This window comes from Chelmon rostratus, chromosome 23 (genome assembly GCF_017976325.1).
Source record: "Chelmon rostratus isolate fCheRos1 chromosome 23, fCheRos1.pri, whole genome shotgun sequence".
Lineage (NCBI taxonomy): Eukaryota > Metazoa > Chordata > Actinopteri > Chaetodontiformes > Chaetodontidae > Chelmon > Chelmon rostratus.
Window position 1 is genome coordinate 10,954,114 of NC_055680.1, and position 21,494 is coordinate 10,975,607.

The 21,494-nt window shown below is 47.1% G+C and overlaps 1 protein-coding gene across 1 annotated transcript in view; it reads left to right on the forward strand.

Moving 5' to 3' along the window:
• Positions 1-1,109: 1,109 nt before the first annotated feature.
• si:ch73-335l21.1 (insulin receptor substrate 1-B) overlaps positions 1,110-21,494 on the forward strand; it is a 46,243-nt gene continuing 25,858 nt past the window's right edge. The window contains exons 1-3 of the mRNA XM_041965098.1: positions 1,110-2,015; positions 12,262-12,563; positions 13,126-16,315. Coding sequence (XP_041821032.1) covers positions 1,667-2,015; positions 12,262-12,563; positions 13,126-16,315 — 3,841 coding nt within the window. The 5' untranslated portion in view covers positions 1,110-1,666. The remainder of the gene's footprint in view (positions 2,016-12,261; positions 12,564-13,125; positions 16,316-21,494) is intronic.

Here is a 21,494-nt window from a genome sequence, read left to right on the forward strand (position 1 = left end):
AACAAATACTGCATGAGTTCACTATGACCTAGATTTTCAATATTTTATGTGACTTCCTGCTGCATGTCATGTAGTAAATGTTTAGACTGGTGCTTTAAAAGTTAATAGATTAGCATATTAATGCAGCTCAGAGGGGGATTTTTACAGTAAATAGAACAGGATGGACTCATGCAAGCGCCAACACTGAAATATTACTCCTCATACACACTGGAAGTGTGGCTGCCTTCACGTGCTGTGGGAAATACTCGTCGGTTGAGTGAACCTCAGATAAACTTGCAAGCTTCAGTTCAAATGCAATAATTAGGACATTTCTCAGCATACTATAGATTGAAATAGATAAGAAGAGAAAAAAAGTGAAATTCAAAAAGCAACATTACAATATATTGGACCATATACATGTGAAAATATACATATGTAAAACTAAGAAGTCCAGGAAACCTCTTAAAGCTTAACTAAAGACTAACAGAATAAAAAAAGAAGCAGGTTAAATACTTGAAAAGATTTGTAAGACATTTTAATATACATACAGGTGTGTTCAGATTATTATTTCAATTGCAGTGTAAAAGTCACTTGCAAATGTCTAAGTAAGACTGTCTTATTTTATTGGTTTGAAAAAATTAAACATAATTTTTTTCTAGTCACTAGTACAGACTTTTTTAACTATATTTGATAAAATTCTCTATATACTTGTCTACTTATCTTGGTTCATCCAGTAATGTTTACTGTGCAGGTGTGAATGTCATTTATCATAATCCAACATCTTTACAGGTGATCTCTGTGGAATACTTGCTTGTTTATTAAACACCTGCATATACTTGACTGCATTTCACATACCTGTACATAACTCTGCCATACTCATCTATGCAATTCAAACAAAGCACTTTGCTTTATTATTACAATACAAAACAGAGAATCTGCTAGACTTTTAGTTGTAGTTAATTTTCACTTTAAGATGGTTGGTGTTATGTATGTTTTTGTCATTCTGCTCGTTTTTTTCTGGTTTCTGCAATTTCCCACTTGGCAGCGAGTCGGGAGCTCTGTTGTCCGAGCTTGGGCGGGGTCCGTGAACGCCGCGGCTTTCCAGAGTACTAGTAAAGCGGTGAGTGACAGTCCCGCTCCACGGTAGCTGCTTCGCTCCTCTCCACACCACAGCGACGAGACCGGAGCCGAGCAGGGCAGGGGTGGGGGGACAGACGGTCAGACAGACAGGCGGTGTGTGCAGCAGGATGGCCTCTGTCCTCTGCGATGTGCAGTAAATGGGATTAAACCGCTCAGACAGCGCTTGGAAACACTAGTTGTAGTAGTAGTGGAGAGCAGGGGGAGCTCGCGCCGAGCTGCGCCGCATGTGCTCGCCCGCGTGCGCCTGGAAAACTTGCGCCCGTCCGTCTGAGAGAAAAACAACCAAGAAGAAGAGGAAAACTAACTACAGCTGCAGCCGCAAACAACCCCGAGTTCAGGTTTAACCTCCGGGATCCGCAGTAGCAGCAAACCAAAGCGACCCCTGCCTCCTCTCTCACATGCCTGCGTTGATGTGGGAGAGAGGGAGGGGAGCGGAGCCGGGGGATGTTTGAATCACCTCTCTGAAAACTTGCACGAATACTACGAGGGCAAGAAAAGAGGTCGCGTTTGGCCGTTTCGTGGGAACTGAAGGGGACATCAGGGTGTCATGGAGAGCCAAGTGGGCGAGCACCAGAGCTGCGAAGACGTGCGGAAGAGCGGCTACCTCCGCAAGCAGAAGTCCATGCACCGGCGGTACTTCGTGCTCCGCGCCGCCTCGGAGCGCGGCCCGGCCCGGCTCGAGTACTACGAGAGCGAGAAGAAATTCCGCGGCAAGGCCCCCGTGCCGAAGAAAGCCGTGGCGCTGGAGACGTGCTTCAACATCAACAAGCGGGCCGACTCCAAGAACAAGCACATGATCGTGCTCTACACCCGGGCCGAGAGTTTCGCCATCGCCGCGGAGAACGAGGCGGACCAGGACGAGTGGTACCAGGCCATGGTGGACCTGCAGTGCAAAAGTAAGCGAGACCCTCACAGAACACTCGTGCACGCTCCTAACGCATGCATGCACACACCGAGCACCCGTGCGAGGCTCCTGCGCGAGAGCAGAAAACGTGGCAGTGCCTGCAGGAGCACGGCGGCGCGCTGCAGATCGGGACATGTTTCGCTCCGGTGTTTGGGATAATATGCAGGGGTTGTTTGAAAACCGTTACAGCTCGCCAGGCCAAGTTTACATAGTTTGTGTCTGCGGCGTGGACGCGCTCCCGCTGCCTTTTAAAAAGGTTCGGAGTTTGAGCTGGGTGGTGTTTCATTTTTACACTTTTAAAACAGGTTCGAGTTGTTTACAAAGGGCCTCTGACGGGAGTGTGTGTGTAAACACGCGCCTTTAAGCTGCACCGTGGAGCTTATCCTCCCCACCAGTCCTTATCACACTGGTGTCACGTCAACATACTTGCTCCCGGCCAGACTTTCTTGGGTGCTTGTGGGTCTCAGCTTGTGTGCAAGCTTTGCCTCTCAAATCCAAGTCCAACACACCCTGCCCTCTTGTTTACTTTGCTCTGCTCTTTTCTGCTGACACTGCAGTATTACATCAGGCATTGATCCCAGAAAAGAGAGAAAAATGTCCCAAAAGTGGACGAGAGGGGAGCACATCTGCACCTGACTGCTCAGTCACAGTCGATTCGTTAAACCTATCAATTCCTATTTATTTCCTGGTTGACTGTGAATGAGTAAGCAGCTTAGCCTCTCCTGCAGTGGATTTGTCCGACGCTGCCTCATTGTGCAAATGGCCTCGACTTCCCCCGCTCCTCCACCTCAAGAAATATCACCCATGTAGATTTTTCTCAAATGGTGTCAATCAGCCGCTGTGTAAACACAGCTGTCCGAGCAGTAGTGTTGAGCTGGGCGACGTCAAATCACCTGTTCAGCTTTTTACCCCCCCTCCCTCGCTGTGACAGGCCAGACAGGCCACAAGGGACACATGACGCAATCTTGGCAAACAAAGATATGAGTTCAAGGTGCTTCTTGCTCCTGACCCTCCTGCCCTGTTACGCAAAGCAGCTGATTAGTGACGGGGGAAATAAAACACCTGCGAGGATGATTTATTCAAGGTTTTTATTCAAAACCCAGCAGAGAGCAAGATGTTTCATGCTTGGAGACAGGTTTGGCTGACTTACGAGCTCCAAAAAGTTGCAGGCTGCCAGTAGGTGCATTAGGGGAATCTAGCTGAAAAGTCCTGCAGATCTGGAATCGGTGTAAACATTGTGCCGCCTCCCGCTGCTTTAACTGGGTCTGTGTGTTTTGCGTGGACGCAGCCCACTTTTCCCAAGTGCTTGACGAGTTTCCGCCAAGACGGGAAAGTGAATGGACAGATGTTGGAGCGGAGGCGCGAGAAACTGACTTCACAGCCCTGCAAAAAAAAAGTGCAAATAATCCAATCCGTGGTTACTAAGCGTTTGCGTGTAAAGGTCAGACGTACAGAAATCTGGGCTTTGTCGGCTCCAGCTCTGCAGGTGAGAGCGCTCGGCCTTCCCACAACAACCAGCCGGCCCAGCCGTGGTCGTGAGTTGTCTTTGAAATTACAGGTCCGGTGTGCAGCGCCGCTCCTCGTCGCCCTTTTTTGTTGCTTCAAGTGTCGGGTTTCTCCTGTAAATCACCCTCGCTGACAATGACAAAGAGCTGCGGCTGGCTGCTGTGCAAACCCTGCACGCTGGCAGGCATTTTCTTGTGGTATGTGCTGCAGTTTCTGTTCATGCAAAAAAAAAAAAAAAAAAATGAGGCCACACACACACACACACACAAAATCCAGGCTTGTATAGGGGGAGTTTTATAAGAGGAGGAGTTGTAGGGTCATGGCCAATTGCTGTCTAAACCTGCATGTGTGAAAATAGCTTACACACACACACACACTGAACACTGTCAGGATGCCTGCCTGTAATAACCCACCTCTGGTATGTGCAGCTCATACACAGTTTCAAGTCTTCAGTGTCTGCATGTTGATTGAACCCCCACACGCCCCTCCGCCTCGTCTACGCACACGGTCACTTCCCCACTACTGTCAGCACAGTCAAGTACTCATCCCCCCTGCACTTGTCCCAGAGGGGAGACGGAGGAATTCACAGCCTGCAGACTCTGAGCAGGGCGAAGCTGCCCGGCACAGAGCCAAGAGATGCTGCACTGTCTGTCTCGCATACTTTCCAGAGGACCACTCCTTCGGCCCGATACCTGTGTCGCTGCTCATGTGAGGCGGAGCTCCCAGCAGCAGGTGGAGACGGAATCAAAGTTTGAAGTTTGCTTTGAGTCCTCGCAGCAAGAGGTTGCTCAGCTTGCATGCGCTGGAAGCACAACACTGAAGGCGTCTGCTTCCATACGGCGCGACGTCCGCCTCACTGCGCTCTGGGCCTGGGAAACTCACCTAAAGCAGCCCAGGAACCGTCCAGTATCACACAGCCTCCCCTCGAGCCGGCGGTAATTGCACAAACACGAGCCAGCTGCTGTGCAGGGCGATGTTAGGATCCCAGTTATTTATTCAGCTGAGTCCAGTAAGACCCTTTCGGGCAGCGAGTACAGTATCAGGCTTGAGGGCAGCTATTTGCTCAACTATTAGGAGTCAGTCGAGTGTGTAAAGGCTTAACCTCGACGGAACGGGCGGAGGTGCGGCCCACAATCATCACTCGCCAGAAAAACTGTCCCGCAGCTCAGGCCACCACTTCAGGAATTGTTGTTGACCTCAATAAAACAGAGATTTAAGCTTGGAAGCCAGTGGCACTAAACGAGTGAGAAACACGAGCCACAAACGCACACTAGCATGCAGAAAGTTTGACAGTAGCAGAAGGAAAGCAGATAAAATCTGACCGGATTGTCTCTGATCTAGTAGATTCACCCACTGACAGGAAATGTCTTTATTTATCAGGACAAAAAGCCGATGTTATCTGCATCCAGCATCTCAAACATGAACATATTTGCTGCTTCTCTTCTGTTTTATATGATAGTAAACTTAACATCTTTGGGTTTTGCACTGCTGATAAATAAAAGTAATTATTATTAGTTTATGGAGTTCTCTCGAGTCTTGAGTCAAGGTCCACGTTCAAGCTTTTACTGAGCAAACTCCGTCCGTTGATCTCCAGTTGAGGTGCAGTTCAAAGCGCCAGTAGAAGTAGGTGGACCTTGAGTCGAGACTTTTCATGTTAAACCTCTCGTCTGAGGTTAGGAACGAACTTTAAAACTTAAATTCTCTTTGCATTACCCAGAGTAGAGCTGAAACGTCGCTTGATCTGATTGTCAAGAGAAAAAAATCTGCAACTGATTTGTGGTTGATTTACTGACTCTGTTGTTTTTTTTTTTTTTAACGCAAAAATGCCAAACATGTCCTCGTTCCAGCTTCTGAGATGGAAGGATTTTCCAGCTTTTTTTCTGTCGTATGCAGAAAAATAAACTGAATAACTCTGGATTTTGGACTGTTGTTCGGACAAAACAACAGTTGAAGCCGTCAGCTTAATTATAACGGAGATTCTTCACTCTATTCTGCCGTTTTCTGAGCAAAATGAACAATCTTTAGATTAAACACGAGCGCCGCCTATCTGTTCAGATGGTGTTGTGATCTTGCTTGTTGACGTCCCTGCAGTACGGTAAATCTCCATATGGGTGTTAGTTCTCTGCGTTCAAAGCTCCAAAAAAATTATGTTTGAAACACTGAGAAACAACATCTGTTTCCAAATATAATGACATGGTTATTCATGATAATCCACAAACCTCACTGAGAACAGTTTCTCCTCCACTGTAAGCCTGTTTTCAGTTAGGTCCGTGGATCATTGGCATGTAATTTTTGACACTTTAAGCACCACAAAACAAATGCAGCCGGTGTCAGATTGAGCTACAGCTCAGCAAATCGCACCAAAACTCTGAATCTGAATTTATATGAGGAAATGTGTGTTTTTGAGCAGATTCTCCTTTCCGACATGTGTCAGGCTCTCTGTCAGAGCGTGAGCTGCTCTGGTGTGTTTTCATTAGGGAGTGTCGAGTGGCTGCCCCGGCCAACGAGATCTGGATCTCACCGGTGGCTCGCCGAGCTGGCCGATTAAACGTTAAGCCGCGCTTAAGCACTGCTCATCTCCCTAATTAGGCAGTAATTATTGTCTCGAGGGTCAGCCGCTGGTAGAGCTGTGTGCTAACAAAGTCAGAGAGGAGAGAGCGCAGGATGAGTAAAGGCCACCGTGCCTTTCCTACCGTTTCGTCCTGTGGACTGGAGCTGGCTCATTTGGAGCTCAAATCCAGGCTGAAGAGTGCTGAGCTGCCACTGGATATTTCCTCTGCATAAATAGTTTGTGCGTGTTAACACCCTGTAATTTTATTTAACATGACAAGCTGGCAGGCTGGGCTTTATTATGGCCAGCTCCGGCTCGTTGCGATGCGGCAGCTCCTTGCATTAGAGTTACAGTAAAGCGTCATGACTCTGAAATGGCCTTGAGCGCTCCTCCTCCTGTCTGCCGTTGCGGATTGGGGTCGGCTCACCGTTGAAGCAGCACGTCAATTAAGTGCTCGGGTTTGACTGACAGCAGAGCAAGGCCAGGGGCAACAAGACCCATTTAGTCAATGAAGGCCCATATGTTGAGCACGATAGCGCCATGGGGCTTTAAATGCATAGTAGCCTTTAATAGCAGGCCGTATTGATTGCTGTTGGCAGATACCAGCCCATTACTGCTGTCGGGGGGAGGTCAGGAAGTTCATGAGTTGGGATTTATCGGCCTTACAATGACTGCATAAGAAACATGCATTGAAATTAGTGAAAATCTTCCTTATTAGCTGGTGTGCCGCTCCTCCAGGAGTTGCAATACAAGGCACGACATTGATTGGACTTTCTGGAGACACGGGAGGAATCATGCCTTTCGGTGCCGGTCTTTGCAGGAAGTATAAACATGTCTCATTCTGACCTTCTGTTTTTGTTTTTACTGAGTCTTTCAAAAAACATACTAAAGATTGAAAAATGGAATCCTTATGTGCTGCTTTTGGAAATGAAATGTAAGAGTAAGTAAAATGAGGTGAAGGTGGTATGAAGCATTCTGCCGTCTTAAAGGAATGTATACCAGGAGAGTATTAGAGAGTTGGAGAGTTCCCTGTTTCCTTTGGACATGCACACTCTCTTCCAAATGCTTCTATCCAGTGCATATAGGTATGTAATAATAAAACAAATCCTCAATGCTTTGAAACCATCTCTGCAGCACTGAATAACAAACCTGCTTCATTGAGAGTGGGACTGTTTTTTGCATTATCTTGGCTTGAGTTATTGTGAAGCTTTACAGGACACCGTGTACTGTATGTACAGTATATACAGTAAGGCTGCATGCTGGTACGTGTGCCTCTAAGTATGTTTATGTGTGTACAGAGAGGCAAAGTCTCTGGGAATGCAGCTGCTTTGTATACTGTATGATATGTAGTCGTTGAATTTAAATCTCAACCTTGATTGAATTCTCTGCACTTTTTGCGTCTGTGTTTTGTTGTAGTTATGTCAGTTGGCTTCGTGTGTTTGCTTTAAAGCTGCCTAAATGAGTGCGTAGTGTAAAAGAGGAACCCGGAGAGACCACCTGCCTGGAAGGCCAGAACGATTTCTTTGTGTATTTGTGACATTCAGTTTATCTGCTTTGGAAAATTTGTGCAAGTAGAAATTTATTGGAGAATTTTTCAAAACCGCATGTTATTTAGTTTAAAAGAAAAACTCCCTATTTTGCACGTAAAGGCGCTAAAATGACGCTGGACCACACTTGTAACCATCGTATTGTTCAGATTTATAGTTACTCTGGGGACTCTTCGCCTGTCCTGATGTACTGAGACGTTTACCAACTCTGAGCCAGGCCTCCCAGCGAAGTCCAACATGGCTGCCAGTTTGATGAGCGCGTCTGAGCTGATTTTGCTTCAGATTACTCACATCAAGCTTTTTTTGCGTGTCTCGTCGAGGGACGGCGAACCTCGGATGCATCACCGATAATTTCGTGTGTGTGTGCGCGCTCCTCTGGCTAACACAAACCACATGTGAAATTAACCTCAGGCAGATGCTGGTGTCGGGGAAGCACTGTGTCCCTGAGTGTGGGCCCAGATAGGGGGGATTACAGATGGCCGAAATGCGTGGAGAGATAGGAAGAGGAGGAGTTGAAAAAGAGGAAAACGGGTACACACATGGCAGCCAGAGATTAGACCAACTGTTTTCACTGCTGGGTGGTTCGCTCTCTTTCCTCTCTGAAATACACGCCAGGACAAAAAGTACACAGCTGTCTCCCATCTATCCACGCTGGTAACCTGGTATGGCGGTGGGGGTGGTATAGGGGGCACAGTAGCTGAGATAGGGGGGTAGAAAATGGGGCTTAGCCCTCAGAAGTTTCTGTGCAGTGTTTTGCGGTATTATGGCGCAGCGCAGCATGCTGGGGCAATGAGGTCAGAAACTTGAAACAGATCCTAGTGAGAGCCAGCCGGTTCATTGCCAGAGTAGCTTTCCCTGATTTACAGGCTGCATTAGCTAACTAAGAAGAGGGATTAAATTATGAATCTTGCTATAAATTTCAGTCATTCAGTTTTTTTCTCTCAGAAATGCATCGATAGAGGTTGTTGCTTGACTGTAACTTAAAGGGAAAAAAGAAAAGTGGTTGAGATGCTATACTTTGTATTGTTTTAGTCCCTAAACATGAGAACATTAGATTTTAAACTCTATCCTAATACAACTACAATCCCACACAGTGGCACAGTGATTCGGTAACAATACCCCCTATCCTGTTCTTGCTGTGGGTGAGCTGACACAATCCACAGGCCCTCAAGACCCCTATGGAAGACCTGCTTTCTCAGGGATTTGTGTGTGACAACCATAACAGTAATCAGCCTGTCACCCAAGGAGGAGCTGTCAATATCGCAGCAGGCGTCTGGCAGCCCCGGGGGGAAATATTTCACCCCATATCCCCTTAAACACACACTGCGTTACAGCATGAAGGCAGTAAGAAAGCAAGGGAGACGCAGCGTCGCCTCAACGCCAGTAACTCAACTCATTTAAAATCCCAGGTTGAGAAAATTGGGTGAGATTATGACCTCGTTATATACAGTGTATGTTCTCAAGGGAGGCGGCAGCTCGAGCATGGCAAATAAATAGGCATGAATAGACAGCAGTGTTGGCCGTGTTGGGTTGCCATTCTCGAGCCACACGTTCAGACTGAAAGTTTCATGTGCGGTCGTGGCGAAAGTGAAGTAAACAACTGGTGCGTGAATAAGCCAGTGTGAGGACTTTTTTTTTTCAGGTTGCTAAAAAGAGAAAGGGTACGCTGAAACTTTGAAATAAATACAGTCACCTTGTATGAACTCTTTATATACACCTTCCCTCAAGGTTGAGTCGAGGTTGGCTGAATGTTTTTCCCGCACGCATCGCCCTCATTCAACCACAAGCTTCACGCCGATGCTTTATTACCTCCAGCTGCATTTTGCTTTCATGCGCATCCGCCTTCAGTCCTTAGATTCATCTCCTGCTACGGGTCGTTTTGAATGGGTGTTTTTCTGTGAGGCTCATTATGTTGTATAGGGGTGGCGTTGCGCTGCACGGAAGGTGACCGGCTGATAACCTCTTCACGCAAAGTGAGAAGAAAACATATTCCTTTCTCAACAGCCATCTCTGCTGAGCACCACACGGCCATGAAGGTCTCCCGGAAGAAAGCCAGGCAATCTATAATTCATACAACTCTGTAGGATCAGCCCTAGCTTTATGTAACCATGAAGGAAGGTCTATAATGTTTGATAGGGTTATATCAGTCTGTGCCCTAGTAGGAATCTGGGAAAACCTCTTAAAGCGTTTCATTGCTTTTGAGAGTGTGCACAGCCTGAGTGGCCCTGAGATGAAGGGTGTTTGCATGTGTGTGTATGGAAGTACTCTTGAGGGCACAGCTGAGGTTTAAGGCTGCACTGTACTCAAAACAAACAACACACTTGTGCTCTCCTAAAGACACATTGAATAGGCTCTTGAAAAGGAAAAGATCAAGGAATATGCTGCATTGAGTCAATCCCAAGAAGCAAACGGGCTAAAAAGTTTAATTTTAGAGTAAATAAAGTCTGTAATTAGATTATTTAAAATCAAAGCAAACCTAAAATAAACTTTTTTCCCCCATTAAAGAATTTTTTATAAGGCTCTTGTTTCCCTCCTCAGTGGCTCTCTGGTATCTCTTCGCAATCTCCTGCAGTCCCTCATTCCCTCGGTCCCCACTGAAAAATCCCCAAACCGTCACTTCCTGTTGTAAATCTAAATGGAGGAGGCAAACAGGGCTTCTTGCACACAGCTCCTCGCACACATAGAGCAAAGCAGTACATGAAACATCCATGCATGGCCTTGAGTGAGTCATCTGATGTAGGGGGAGTGCCTTCACACACACACACACACACACACACACACACAGCCACTAAGCCACAGCCTCCGTGGCTTTCAACAAAACATCTATTCTAAGTTGCTTTCAAGTTGTGAGCGATGCTCCAATTTTGGGAAAGCAAGCTGGAAGAAGACACAACGAGACACGTCAGACTTCTCCCTCTTTTGCAATCGCAACTCAAAATGTTTTGGGACTAGGATCTGGGGAAATGTTTGTCATAACAGAAGCTCAGTTAACATGGCGTCCACTGTGCATGCTGAGGCTTCTTGTCTACATATGGTTGTCATTGTAGGATTTGCAGCAGAGTCATGGGAAAGGAAGAACAAACGCACGCAGATGTACCGGCATACATTTGTAATTCTGCGGCGAGGGTGCACTGTGATTAGTTTGATTGGGCCAAAATCATTGCTTAAAGTAGAATACCACACAAGCTTTGTGAAAGTATGAGCTTTCAGTCAGTTACTTGACAAAAAGACACTTGTCCCGTTGATACTTCAACATGCCAAATGTGTTGGTGTAATAAAGCAGGTGCTCAAGTTCAACGTTATTGCACAAAGAACATCCTGTTCCCATGAAGGCAACAGGTGAGCCCCTTTGTGGAGGTTTGTTTCATCAGCCTTGTCATGAAGTTGATTGATTCTGTGTTGCAGATCGGTGGTTGTCATGCTCAGGCATATCCAACTTGTCAATTTGACAGGGAAACTAAAAAAAAAAGTACATGAGAGGAAAGGGGCCAAGTTTAAGGAACATTTTAGGGTGGTTCCTTTAAAGAAGAATAAGAATCCACCCTAAACATGAGTCACGTCATGGTGTCCCTGTAATCCTGGGCTTTTTCGTCAACAGATGTGAGGTCCCTTGTGGCTGGAAGTAAAAGAGCCTAGGGGTAAATCTGTGATGTGTTCAGAGGCAGTGTCAATAGCTGCTGACAATGAGTTGTACAGAATGATTGAATTAAGGTAATTTGCACATTTCCTGCCTCAGATCTGTGAACAATACAGTGCCTTCAAGCACCGAACAGGCGGTCAAATATTGTTAAATGGTTAAGTGAGTCCTTTGCTTTTGTATGGCCCCTACCAGCCCAGGATCAGATCTCACCAAGAGCTTTCTCTCCTGTGTTCCTTGCCTTAGCAATTCCCTACTGTCTGAATACAGAATACCTAACACAAAGGGTGAATGGACTGCCTGTACCCCTGCTAAAAGACACGCTGCTTTATTAGTTTACAAAGCCAGTTTATTGTCAGTAGAGCAGCTCCAGAAAATGGCTCTTGAAGAGCTTATTGAGTGCTTCCTCTTGGGTTTCTGGCCATCTATTTGCATTGTTTGCTTTGGTTTTGGAGAAGATCCACTTGTTAAGCATTTTCCAAGTTGGTTCAAGTTAGTTTCCAAGTTTTTCCATTACGGTTGCTTTTCTTTCACAGTCATCATTCTTATGCAGGGCTTTAGTTGTCAGCAAGTTAATTTTTCCACACTGATATATGTGCTTGTGTGTGTGCGTGCGTGTGACAGGATGCCTGTGTGTGGTTGATGAATGAGACCCCAGGTATGGAGCCTGCAGGTACAGTGAGCAGGTCTCACAAGCTCCTGCATGCTCCGTTTGATCTCAGATCTGGTTTAAAAATCAGTGAAAAGCTCAATATCAGCAGATCTTGCATAATGAAGGGCCCTTGCCCTCCACTAAGAGGTAAATAGTGGTGGTTTCACCTGGTGTGCCCTTTGGTCACAGATGCATGAAGGTCACGTCAGTGCTTTGTTGCAGCAGTTGTACATACAAGCGTTCTCCATAAACACTCCTCTATATAACACTTTAACTGCCTGTCTATTTTAAACAAAAGTGTTAAGTATTTAAGTTTCAATCTCTTGTCTCTGTCTGTCCCTGAAGGTAAGAATCCATCTGACAGCGGTGCTGCGGGGGACTATGGAGTGCCCAATCCTGGGCCCGCATTCAAAGAGGTATGGCAGGTGAAGGTGTGGCCCAAAGGCCTCGGCCAAACCAAGAACTTGGTGGGGATCTACCGCCTTTGCCTGACTGACAAGACAGTCAACTTTGTCAAACTCAACTCTGATGCTGCTGCCGTGGTGCTGCAGCTGATGAACGTCCGACGCTGCGGGCATTCAGAGAACTTCTTTTTCGTTGAAGTGGGGCGCTCTGCGGTGACTGGCCCAGGCGAGTTCTGGATGCAGGTGAGCCTATAATCTTCATTCCCCTTTATGCTGAGTTTCACCCTCCAGTCCCACATACATTAAGAGCCTGTAATCAGCAGAGTTGGAGAAACTGCAAAGTTACCCAACGCTACCATTAAAGTTCATGTAACCCAACATTATCTTCCAATTCATAAAGGTTGTTGCTTGACCGCAACTTAAAGCCGGAAATCAAAGGCGGCGGTGACACTATTCTTTGGTATGTCTATAGTGCCTAAACAGGAGCACTTTAGATTTTAAGACCCTCCATGTCCAATGCTAAAGCAACTCAATTACAATTGCAAAACAAGCTGTTTTACAAATGTAGCTAAATTAATCCCAGAATTAGAGTCAGTCATAAATTAAAGAAACCAACCAACCAGTATTTCAGCTGTCCTGAACTAAAGATACTCTTTAATTACAAATTCAATTTAGAGAAAAAGGAATATTCAGTTTAAATTCTCTTTATGGTTTGAATTGTAGTGAAGAATGAATTCACAAATAAATTCTAGCAGAATTATGCTTTGAGTTTACTTTTTGAGAGGGTTTTTGTTTCGTGTCTTAGGTGGATGATTCGGTGGTGGCCCAGAACATGCATGAAACTTTGCTAGAGGCCATGAAGGCACTGAGCGAGGAGTTCCGCCAACGCAGCAAGTCTCAGTCGAACTCCGGCCCTGGAGGAGGCGCTACTGCTTCTAACCCCATCAGTGTTCCCTCACGCCGCCACCACCCAAACCCTCCTCCTAGCCAGGTGGGCTTCACCCGCCGTCCCCGAACTGAGCCTCCTGGTGGAGCTAATGGTGGGGCAGGGGTCAGCAGTGCCAATGCCTCTCCCACCCCACGACATAGCTTCCCAAGGTCTCGCACTGCCAGTGATGGAGGGAAAGGTGAAGAAGGGATGGCAGGAACCACACCGCTCCAAGGGCCAAGCTCCAGCCCCTCCATTAATGGCTCCTGCTCCACTACCCCAATCCTCAGGTCGAAGTCAGCCCGTTCAGCCCCCACCACAGCTGCTAAAACTCCAATTGGGTTGATGCGCTCCATCTCCACCCCAGCACCCTCCCCAGCTCCAAGCCTCTCATCTAGCTCTGGGCATGGGTCTGAGTTTGGAGGTGTCACAACCTCTGCTGGTGCTGGTCCGTCTGGTGCCTACAGTCGTGTGCCATCCCATCGCACATCTGTCTCAGGCTCTCCCAGTGACTATGGCTCCTCAGATGAGTATGGCTCTAGTCCTGGGGATCACACGCTCCTCCCCTCCCCAAGCCTCCCTGGAAGCTCTGTTGGTAGCGTTGGCAGCCAGTCCCTTAGCGAGGAGGGAGCCAACTATATCCTCATGGGCCAACGTAGTGGTGGTGGTGGTACCAGTAATCAAGGGAGCTTGACATCCAGCTCGCTGCCAGGACCAGGAACACCTGCCTGTGGCTCGCAGCCCCAGACCAGGAGAGTGCTGCGCCGCTCCTCCAGTCGCGAATGTGAAGCTGAACGTCGGCTGCTGAGCAAGAGGGCTTCGTTACCTCCTATGGCCCTAGAGAGGCTGGCCCCACGTCAGCGCAGAGCTGAGGAGCCAGCCGAAGAAGATTCAGCTGATTATGCCATCATGTCGAGGAGCACCAGCCGCGAGTCCTTTACATCCACCTCCTCTTCCACACAGAGGGAATCTGTCATAGGTGCTGGGTCAGCAGGGGCAGGAGGAGGTTACTTGGATGTGGCGGGTGAATTCAAAAGTGAAGGGGGTGGAGGGGCAAGTGGGAATGTAGATTTAGGTGTGGACAATGGGTACATGTCCATGCTGCCTGGCGTCACTCAGCCTCCAGTGTCCCTGTCCCAGTCACTGGCCGTCTCTGTCCCAGACTCGGATTCCAAACCTGCTGATGATTACATGGCCATGACCCCTAACAACAGTGTGTCCCCTCCACAGCAGATCCGCCCTCCACCAGCTTCTGATGGCTATATGATAATGTCCCCAAATAGCAGCTGTTCCCCTGACCAGCGTGGAGGTCTCTCTGGAGGGGCGTGGGTGGAAAGTGGCAGTGCCGACAGCAGGGCAGGCAGTGACTATATGAACATGTCTCCAATCAGTGCACGCTCTGTAAATGGCAGCCCCCCACCTCCTGAGCACACCAGTCATTTGGAGACCAGTTGTCAACAGCAAGCCCCCAAGATGGTGTATTCTTACTATTCCCTTCCCCGATCTTACAAACACAACCCCTCTGCTGGACACTTTGATGATGGGCCTGGACGAGGCAGAAGGCCCAATGGGAGTTGTAGTAGGGGAATGGGTGGAGGAAGGACTATGGGAGGGCGTCAGGAGCAACCAGCAGCAGGCAATTCAATGGTTGGACGCCACCTGTCGCTCTCCTCTTCCTCATATTCCTCCAGCTCAGCCAGCAGCGAGAGCCTCGGAGAGAGCGAGGACAGAGCTAACCAGGCAGTGAACACCGTGGCTGGGACAACTCAGTCCAAAGATGGTAGTAAGATCCAGCAGAGACGTGGTTCAGGTGGATTGTCCAAGCAGGGTAGCTATACTAGAAGCAGACCAGTGAGCCTGTTTGTTGATGTATCCAAGGCTAACACCCTTCCAAGGGTCCGTGAGAACCCTCTGCCCCCAGAACCTAAGAGCCCTGGAGAGTACGTAAGCATTGAATTTAAGGGCGAGAAGTGCAGCCAGACAGGGGTCGGAGGAGGGCGGGGCAGGGGTCTCAGGCATGGTTCGTCGTTGCCTCATGGCTCAAGCAGCAAGCTTCCTCAACACAGGCCAACTTCTTGCTTAGGGAACTTTATCCCCCTCTCCCGTAGCCCCTCTGCCCCCATAACCCCCCCAGCTGCCTCTGAGTATGTCAACATGGACTTGGGCCCTTCTCCATCCCCCTCACCCCTCTCCCTTACTCCACTAGTTTTCCCCTCTTTCCACACCCCTCCTACGCCTCCAACTCTTGCTCATGCCCCCAAAGCCTGTGACGAGGGTACTGCTGGCCCTCGTGAAGAGGGGGCCGAAGTGGCAGAGGCCCCACTTAGGAAAAGCAGAGAAAGTGTTCCATCAGTGACTGAGTCTGAGTCCCCAACATCCTGTGGGGACTACACAGAGATGGCCTTCAGCTTGAATAGCAACACCGTCCCTAGGTCATCATCCAGTGTCTCCCCCAAAGCCCCTTCCCCCACTAGGACTGATCCTTCTGTTCCAGTGCTTTCACGGGGTCTGGACTTCCCCCTACCCAAACCAGGACCCAACCCAGACCACGGTGCTAAAGTCATCCGGGCCGACCCCCAGGGACGCAGACGGCACTGCTCAGAAACCTTTCTTGCCTCACCTTCCCTCCCCACCTCTACCTCTACCTCCTCGTCCTCCACTGCCTCCCTCTTTCCAGAACATGCCCAAGCTGTGGCCCGCCGGCTGGGCTTTGAAAGCATGCTGTGGGGGAACGGTGCTGTGACCGATAACCCCTCTCAGTTCGCCCTCCCTGGACAGCAGTCCCTTCCCACAAACACTCAGAGTTCGTCCACAGAGCAAGGCCTTAACTATATTGACTTAGACTTGGCCAACAAAGAGAGCCCCCATTTGGGCCTGGATGGACCCTCAGGTAGCCAGGCCCCATCTCGTCTCTTCTCCGTGCTGGGTGGAGGTTCTGGGGTCGGGGGAGTGAGCGCAGCAGTTGGCAGCAGTAGCAGCAGTTCCAGCCTCAACACTTACGCCAGCATCGACTTCTACAAATCAGAGGAGCTGCGGACGCATCAGAATGGAAACAAGGAGGGAACAGGTAAGAGTTGCCTTTATTCTGTTAAAACACGTGTTGGACTCTCTTCAGTTTTCCTTTCACACAAACACTCCCTGTGATCTGTCTATCTACCACTGTTTTTGTTCAGCTGCTTGCCGTCTCCCTCTCCCTTTGTCTTCATGCTTTTGCTCTGTCAAAGTATTCAGATGGAAAATAATATGCTCTCAAAGTAATCCAATGAAGCGCAGCCTCCATCTCCATCGAGCTTGTAATGAAACTTCACCTGGCGCCACATTAGAATATAGACACCAGTTTGATTTGTATGACTGCCTGCATAATCCATAACATGACATATAGATCGGCTGCTCTGACGATTCATAGATTTCCTTCTGTGATTACGCAAGGCCCGACAACCTATTGAAAATCAATGAATATTGATTATGATGATTGATCCTCCAGAGACTTCTTGCATGTTGTGTAAGCATTCTCAGTGCTACACCCCCACCTCAATTCAGTCTTTCCCTTCAGTGTTTGAGTACAGGTTCAGGAGATGTTTTTGAAGCTTATAACATGAGAAGGAGCAGAGTCCCTCTGATCCAGATGAGCCATTGTTTTCCAATGAGGAGAGCTGTTGCAAACATTTCACCGCAGTGACACTCTTAGCATGGAAACCATATCACTGAACCATTGTATTCCAAGTTCAATAACTTTGAACTTTGACCCCATTTTCCACTGACCTGGCAACCTAAGACCCTCCAGTGTGACATGAGCAGAAGAAAGCAAAGGTGAATAATGATTTTTCCATGAATTGCATCTCAGATTTTATGTGATTGTAGGAGTTCCCAGAACCGAGCAACTTCAAAATTATAATGGTGTTATGAAGGAAAGTATGCAAGCGATTCAAGTGGGGTTGCCAGGTTTATAGACATTGGCAATTTTAGAGTCTTTGTAGGGGTGCTCAAGCACACCTCAATGTAATCCCAGCACCCCTAAAAAATAATTGCCATCATTTACAGCTGCACTCGTTTCTCTCCTTTCCTCTGCTTGAGGTCGGTGCGCACACACACACACACACACACACACACACACACACACAGAGACTGGAGCAGAGGAGAGACAGGTGAAGTGAAGATAACAATACTCGAGTTGACAACACTTCATACCTCTCGGCTTGAAGCATGAATCTTTGTTTGCTTTGTTTATTATCAGATTATATGTCATTTTCTGTGTGTTTGTGTGTGATTGATTGTCAGTGCAAACAGGGAGAGAGAGGTGAGAAAGTGGGCGGATAGTGAAGTCAAGTCAATGTTTAACTGAGGGAAAAACGCCCATTTCATTCACAGTAGAATTTTACATGTATGTGGGCAAGCTATTAAATTCTGGCTATAAAAAATGTTTATTATGATTTGTACGCAAGCAAAAAGTGGTGGTTGTTTAGTTTGGCCTACTACAGGGTTAAAAACTGTTTTATGGTCACCATTTTTTTTCTGTGATCACATGCTGGAATGCATGCACAACAGTCTACAGCAGTGTGCTGTAACTGCAAAGCGAGGTCAATAAGGCCAGATGATGAATTTTCATTGTATTTACATTTTTTTTCCTACTGTGCGGGGCTATTTTCTAGCTGTGGGGGACCACCACGGCGAAACAATGCCTCAACTAGGTCACTGTGAGACGTTTCCTCATCGACAAACATTCTCTTTGAGCCACTGTCTGCACTAAATTGGCCTGTTAAGAAATAGACGCCTGCCGTTTAAGCAGATAGAGCAGCATTTAAATGGAGATGTGGATTTATGTGGATCAGTAAAACACTCAGTAGTCTCACTTAACCTTCCACAGTGGGGCTCTTGTGATGCAAACATCCTGCCAGGCCTTGTTGCTGCTAGCCTCCACATGATTCCTAACGTAGGTTGTGTTAGACTTAAACCTCATGGGTTTTTGTGGTGAACATTTCATAGCCCGGCTCCACAGTCGGATTTAATGAAAAATGTTAGGCATTAGCAAAAATTCATCGTGGGATCTTGCGGTGAGTGCAGCAAGGCTGAGCTCAACAGTCAGTTTTCATAGATTTCACAGATGGAAATGAGCCATCAGCCCGCATCCATACGTTGCCGTGTTGGTTTTATTAGGAAACAGAGGCCACGCCGGTGGAAGCAGGCGGCGATGTCGGGTGTATTTTAAATATAAATGCTAGCAGGCTACCACAGTGGGACCATATGGGCTCTGGCTGCTGAGTATGTCAGCGGGGCAGCATGGGGGGAGAATGTTACACATTGGCTGTGAATGTTGAGATGGGGCCAGTGTTTCACTCACACAGCTCTCAAATGCCTCTGTACAGTGTTCCCCCTCCTTTCATCCCTCCATTCCGCCTCCCCCTCTTTCCTCCTCCAATAAATGATCCTTTTGTGCGAGTGTTTTTGCCGCGGTGGGCTGGCGGGCCACAGCAGGGCCAAGCCCCAAGACCAGTGGACTCTCCTGAAACTCTTTTCTCTCGCAGTCCATAATTTGCGGCCTCTCTATCTTGCCTTCTTGATTCTTTTCTCACCTTTTTTTCCCTTCTTTATTGTTGCCTTTGCATCTTTGTTGTTCTATTTGACTGCTTGTCCTCACACTTATTCATCCATCACAATCTTTGTCCTCGTCCGACATCTCGGCTGAAGGATTTTTGAAATTCCTTCCCTCCCCTTTTGTTCACGACACATACTGTTGTTCAGCCGTTTTTCACCAAAAACCTCTCTTGTCTTCACGCCTTTCGTCCTCCTCCCTCTTCACATTGTGTTTCGCTCCATCCTTTAAACGCTTGCAGAGACACTTAAAAATAGATTTTAGTGCTGCGCTGAGACATTTTCCTTTTCGCTGTAGAGCAGACAGCAACCAGAGAAAGAGACAGACGCAAAAATGGAAAGAGAAACACAGAGATGGCACATGATGACCAATCTATACATTGCTATAAATAAAATGCAGTTTAGAAACGATTAATTATCTTGTCTGTGTGGATCCTGTGTGCTTTTTTAAGAGCTCTGATCTGCAGTAATTACAGGGATGTTTTCCCCCAGCAGGCACCAGCTTGTATAGGAAAAGAGTGTGCGTATGTCTCAGGGGTGCATACTTTTGGCACAGAGAGCCGAAGGCTAAAATTGAGCATCAGTAGTGGGACATTTGCCAAAAACAATCCTATTTGAAAGTGGTTATGTAATATGTAACGTGTAAAAATAACCTCTCATGATTTAGATAACGAGGAAAAGCAGGCTGAGCTGTTTCACTCCGAATAATGTCTTTTAGAAATAGAATAAATCAGCCACACAAAATGTGTCTTTATGTAGAGAATTTGAGCATCTGCGTGGATGTGTCTGCCTTTGTATAAGCGTCAAGTTCAGCCAAAGTGTGAGAGACGGTGACTGTAACGTGCAGATTTCACTCAGCGGCGTGGGTCTTTGTGCGTGTGTGTGTTGGCGTTTCGCACATAACGTCGGCAGAACAGAGAGAGGAGCGTTCGTTTATGGGGTGGAGAGGATTTTCTGGGACAAAATGTTAATTTAAATTAAATCAGTCACAGCTCCCACAATCTCCTGCAGGAAAACCATGTGAGAGAATTTTATTATCCGCGCTTCCAGCTGTCCCTTAACTTTATTTCTTTACCATCTGGAGGGGGACGCGTGTGCCAGTCTCAAAATAACCTGTAGCCCTTTGAAGTTCCTACAGCCTGCATGAATGCTTTAAAAACTACATTCGGAGCTTCAAGCGCCTTCAAAGCCTTTAAAGCCAAACTAATTTTCCCTCATTTATGAATCACATGGACGTTGTTGCTCACAGAAGCGGGACTGTTTACATTTGTTTACTGTTGGCTAATTGGGTGAAAGTCATGCATAACTGACCAATTGGATCAGTATCTACAATGTGTGTGTGTGTGTGTGTGTACGCTCTCCTTGTGTCCAAAGTCTTATTTGCCAATATTATTTATTATTAGCTCTTACAGAGATAGAAATAGATTTTCATGGATTCTCTTGCACTTAAAGCTCACATTGTGAGGTCGTGAGGAATCAACAGATGGATGTTGATCCATGCAGGGGTGGGCGAAATGGGTGAAACATTCTATTGGTTTATATGTCATCTAATATAGGGATAGTGATTTATATTAAAAGTAAATTGATGAGAAGTCTGTTTTTAGCTAATCTAGGCATAAAGCTCTCAGATTTTGAGGCAAAAATACAGAAAAATGTCAGATTCATAATATTCCAATAAAGCTTCTATCAGTATACTGTATATTTAAAAAACGACCCAAGCTACCAATAGTACTACAGTGACAACTGAAAATGAACTTTAACTGCATAGAAATAAAAGTATATTGACGCTGACTACCCATGTAGTTTTATTGGTAACACTGCTGGTTTCTTGGCCCAGTTGGCAGCCGCTTGGCGCATTCCCACCTCCTGGAAGTCAGGAAGAGGTAAACACACTTAAAGTCAGCCAGCGGAGCGACCTGGAACTCGCACACAACCGAGTGCTTTTGATCAACCGAGTCAAGTCCACCGTCGGAATTAAAAGACGTGTAATTGTCCCCTCCCTCTCTGTCTGCGTTTCTCCGTGAAGGATCGTTCTGGTTTATTATAAGTGTTTTCGCCTTTGCCGCTTTCGGTCATGATGATGATGATCGGTGAGGTCTGGGAGGATGGCGACATCGCTGCAGCAACGGGAAAAGAAGCACGAGCTGACAGGTTGTAAACAAGGCAACGTTTTTGCCTCTAAACCAGTGTGTTTGGTGTTAAAAAGTGAGTGACTGCAAATAAAATCATACACAAGGAAACTGTGTGCGCACGACTGCTGTAAGTACAGTAGGTCAAAGTTAAGGAAGGAAGACAGACTGACTCTGTGAGGGAAATTTACAACAAGTCAGGGAAAATAAGTTATCACAACCCAAGTTAAGTTAATAAATCAGAACTGTCCTTTAATAAAATCTTGCATCATTAAATCATTAAACTGACTGCATTGAATGAATGTACATACTGTGCATTCATTCCTCTGCACAAAATGCTGCTGGGTGTGGAATCCAGGGCAACACTAGGTTAGACGAGCCGCACTACTAGTGTTATGTAAAGCACAATCACGTGGATGGGACGTGACCCCCAAGGAGGGTGAGGCTCAGGTCACAATGTGTGTGTATGTGCGTGTGGTTTCTCGGTTTGTGCGTTTTAACCCAGTTTGTTGCAGTGCAGGAGACGCA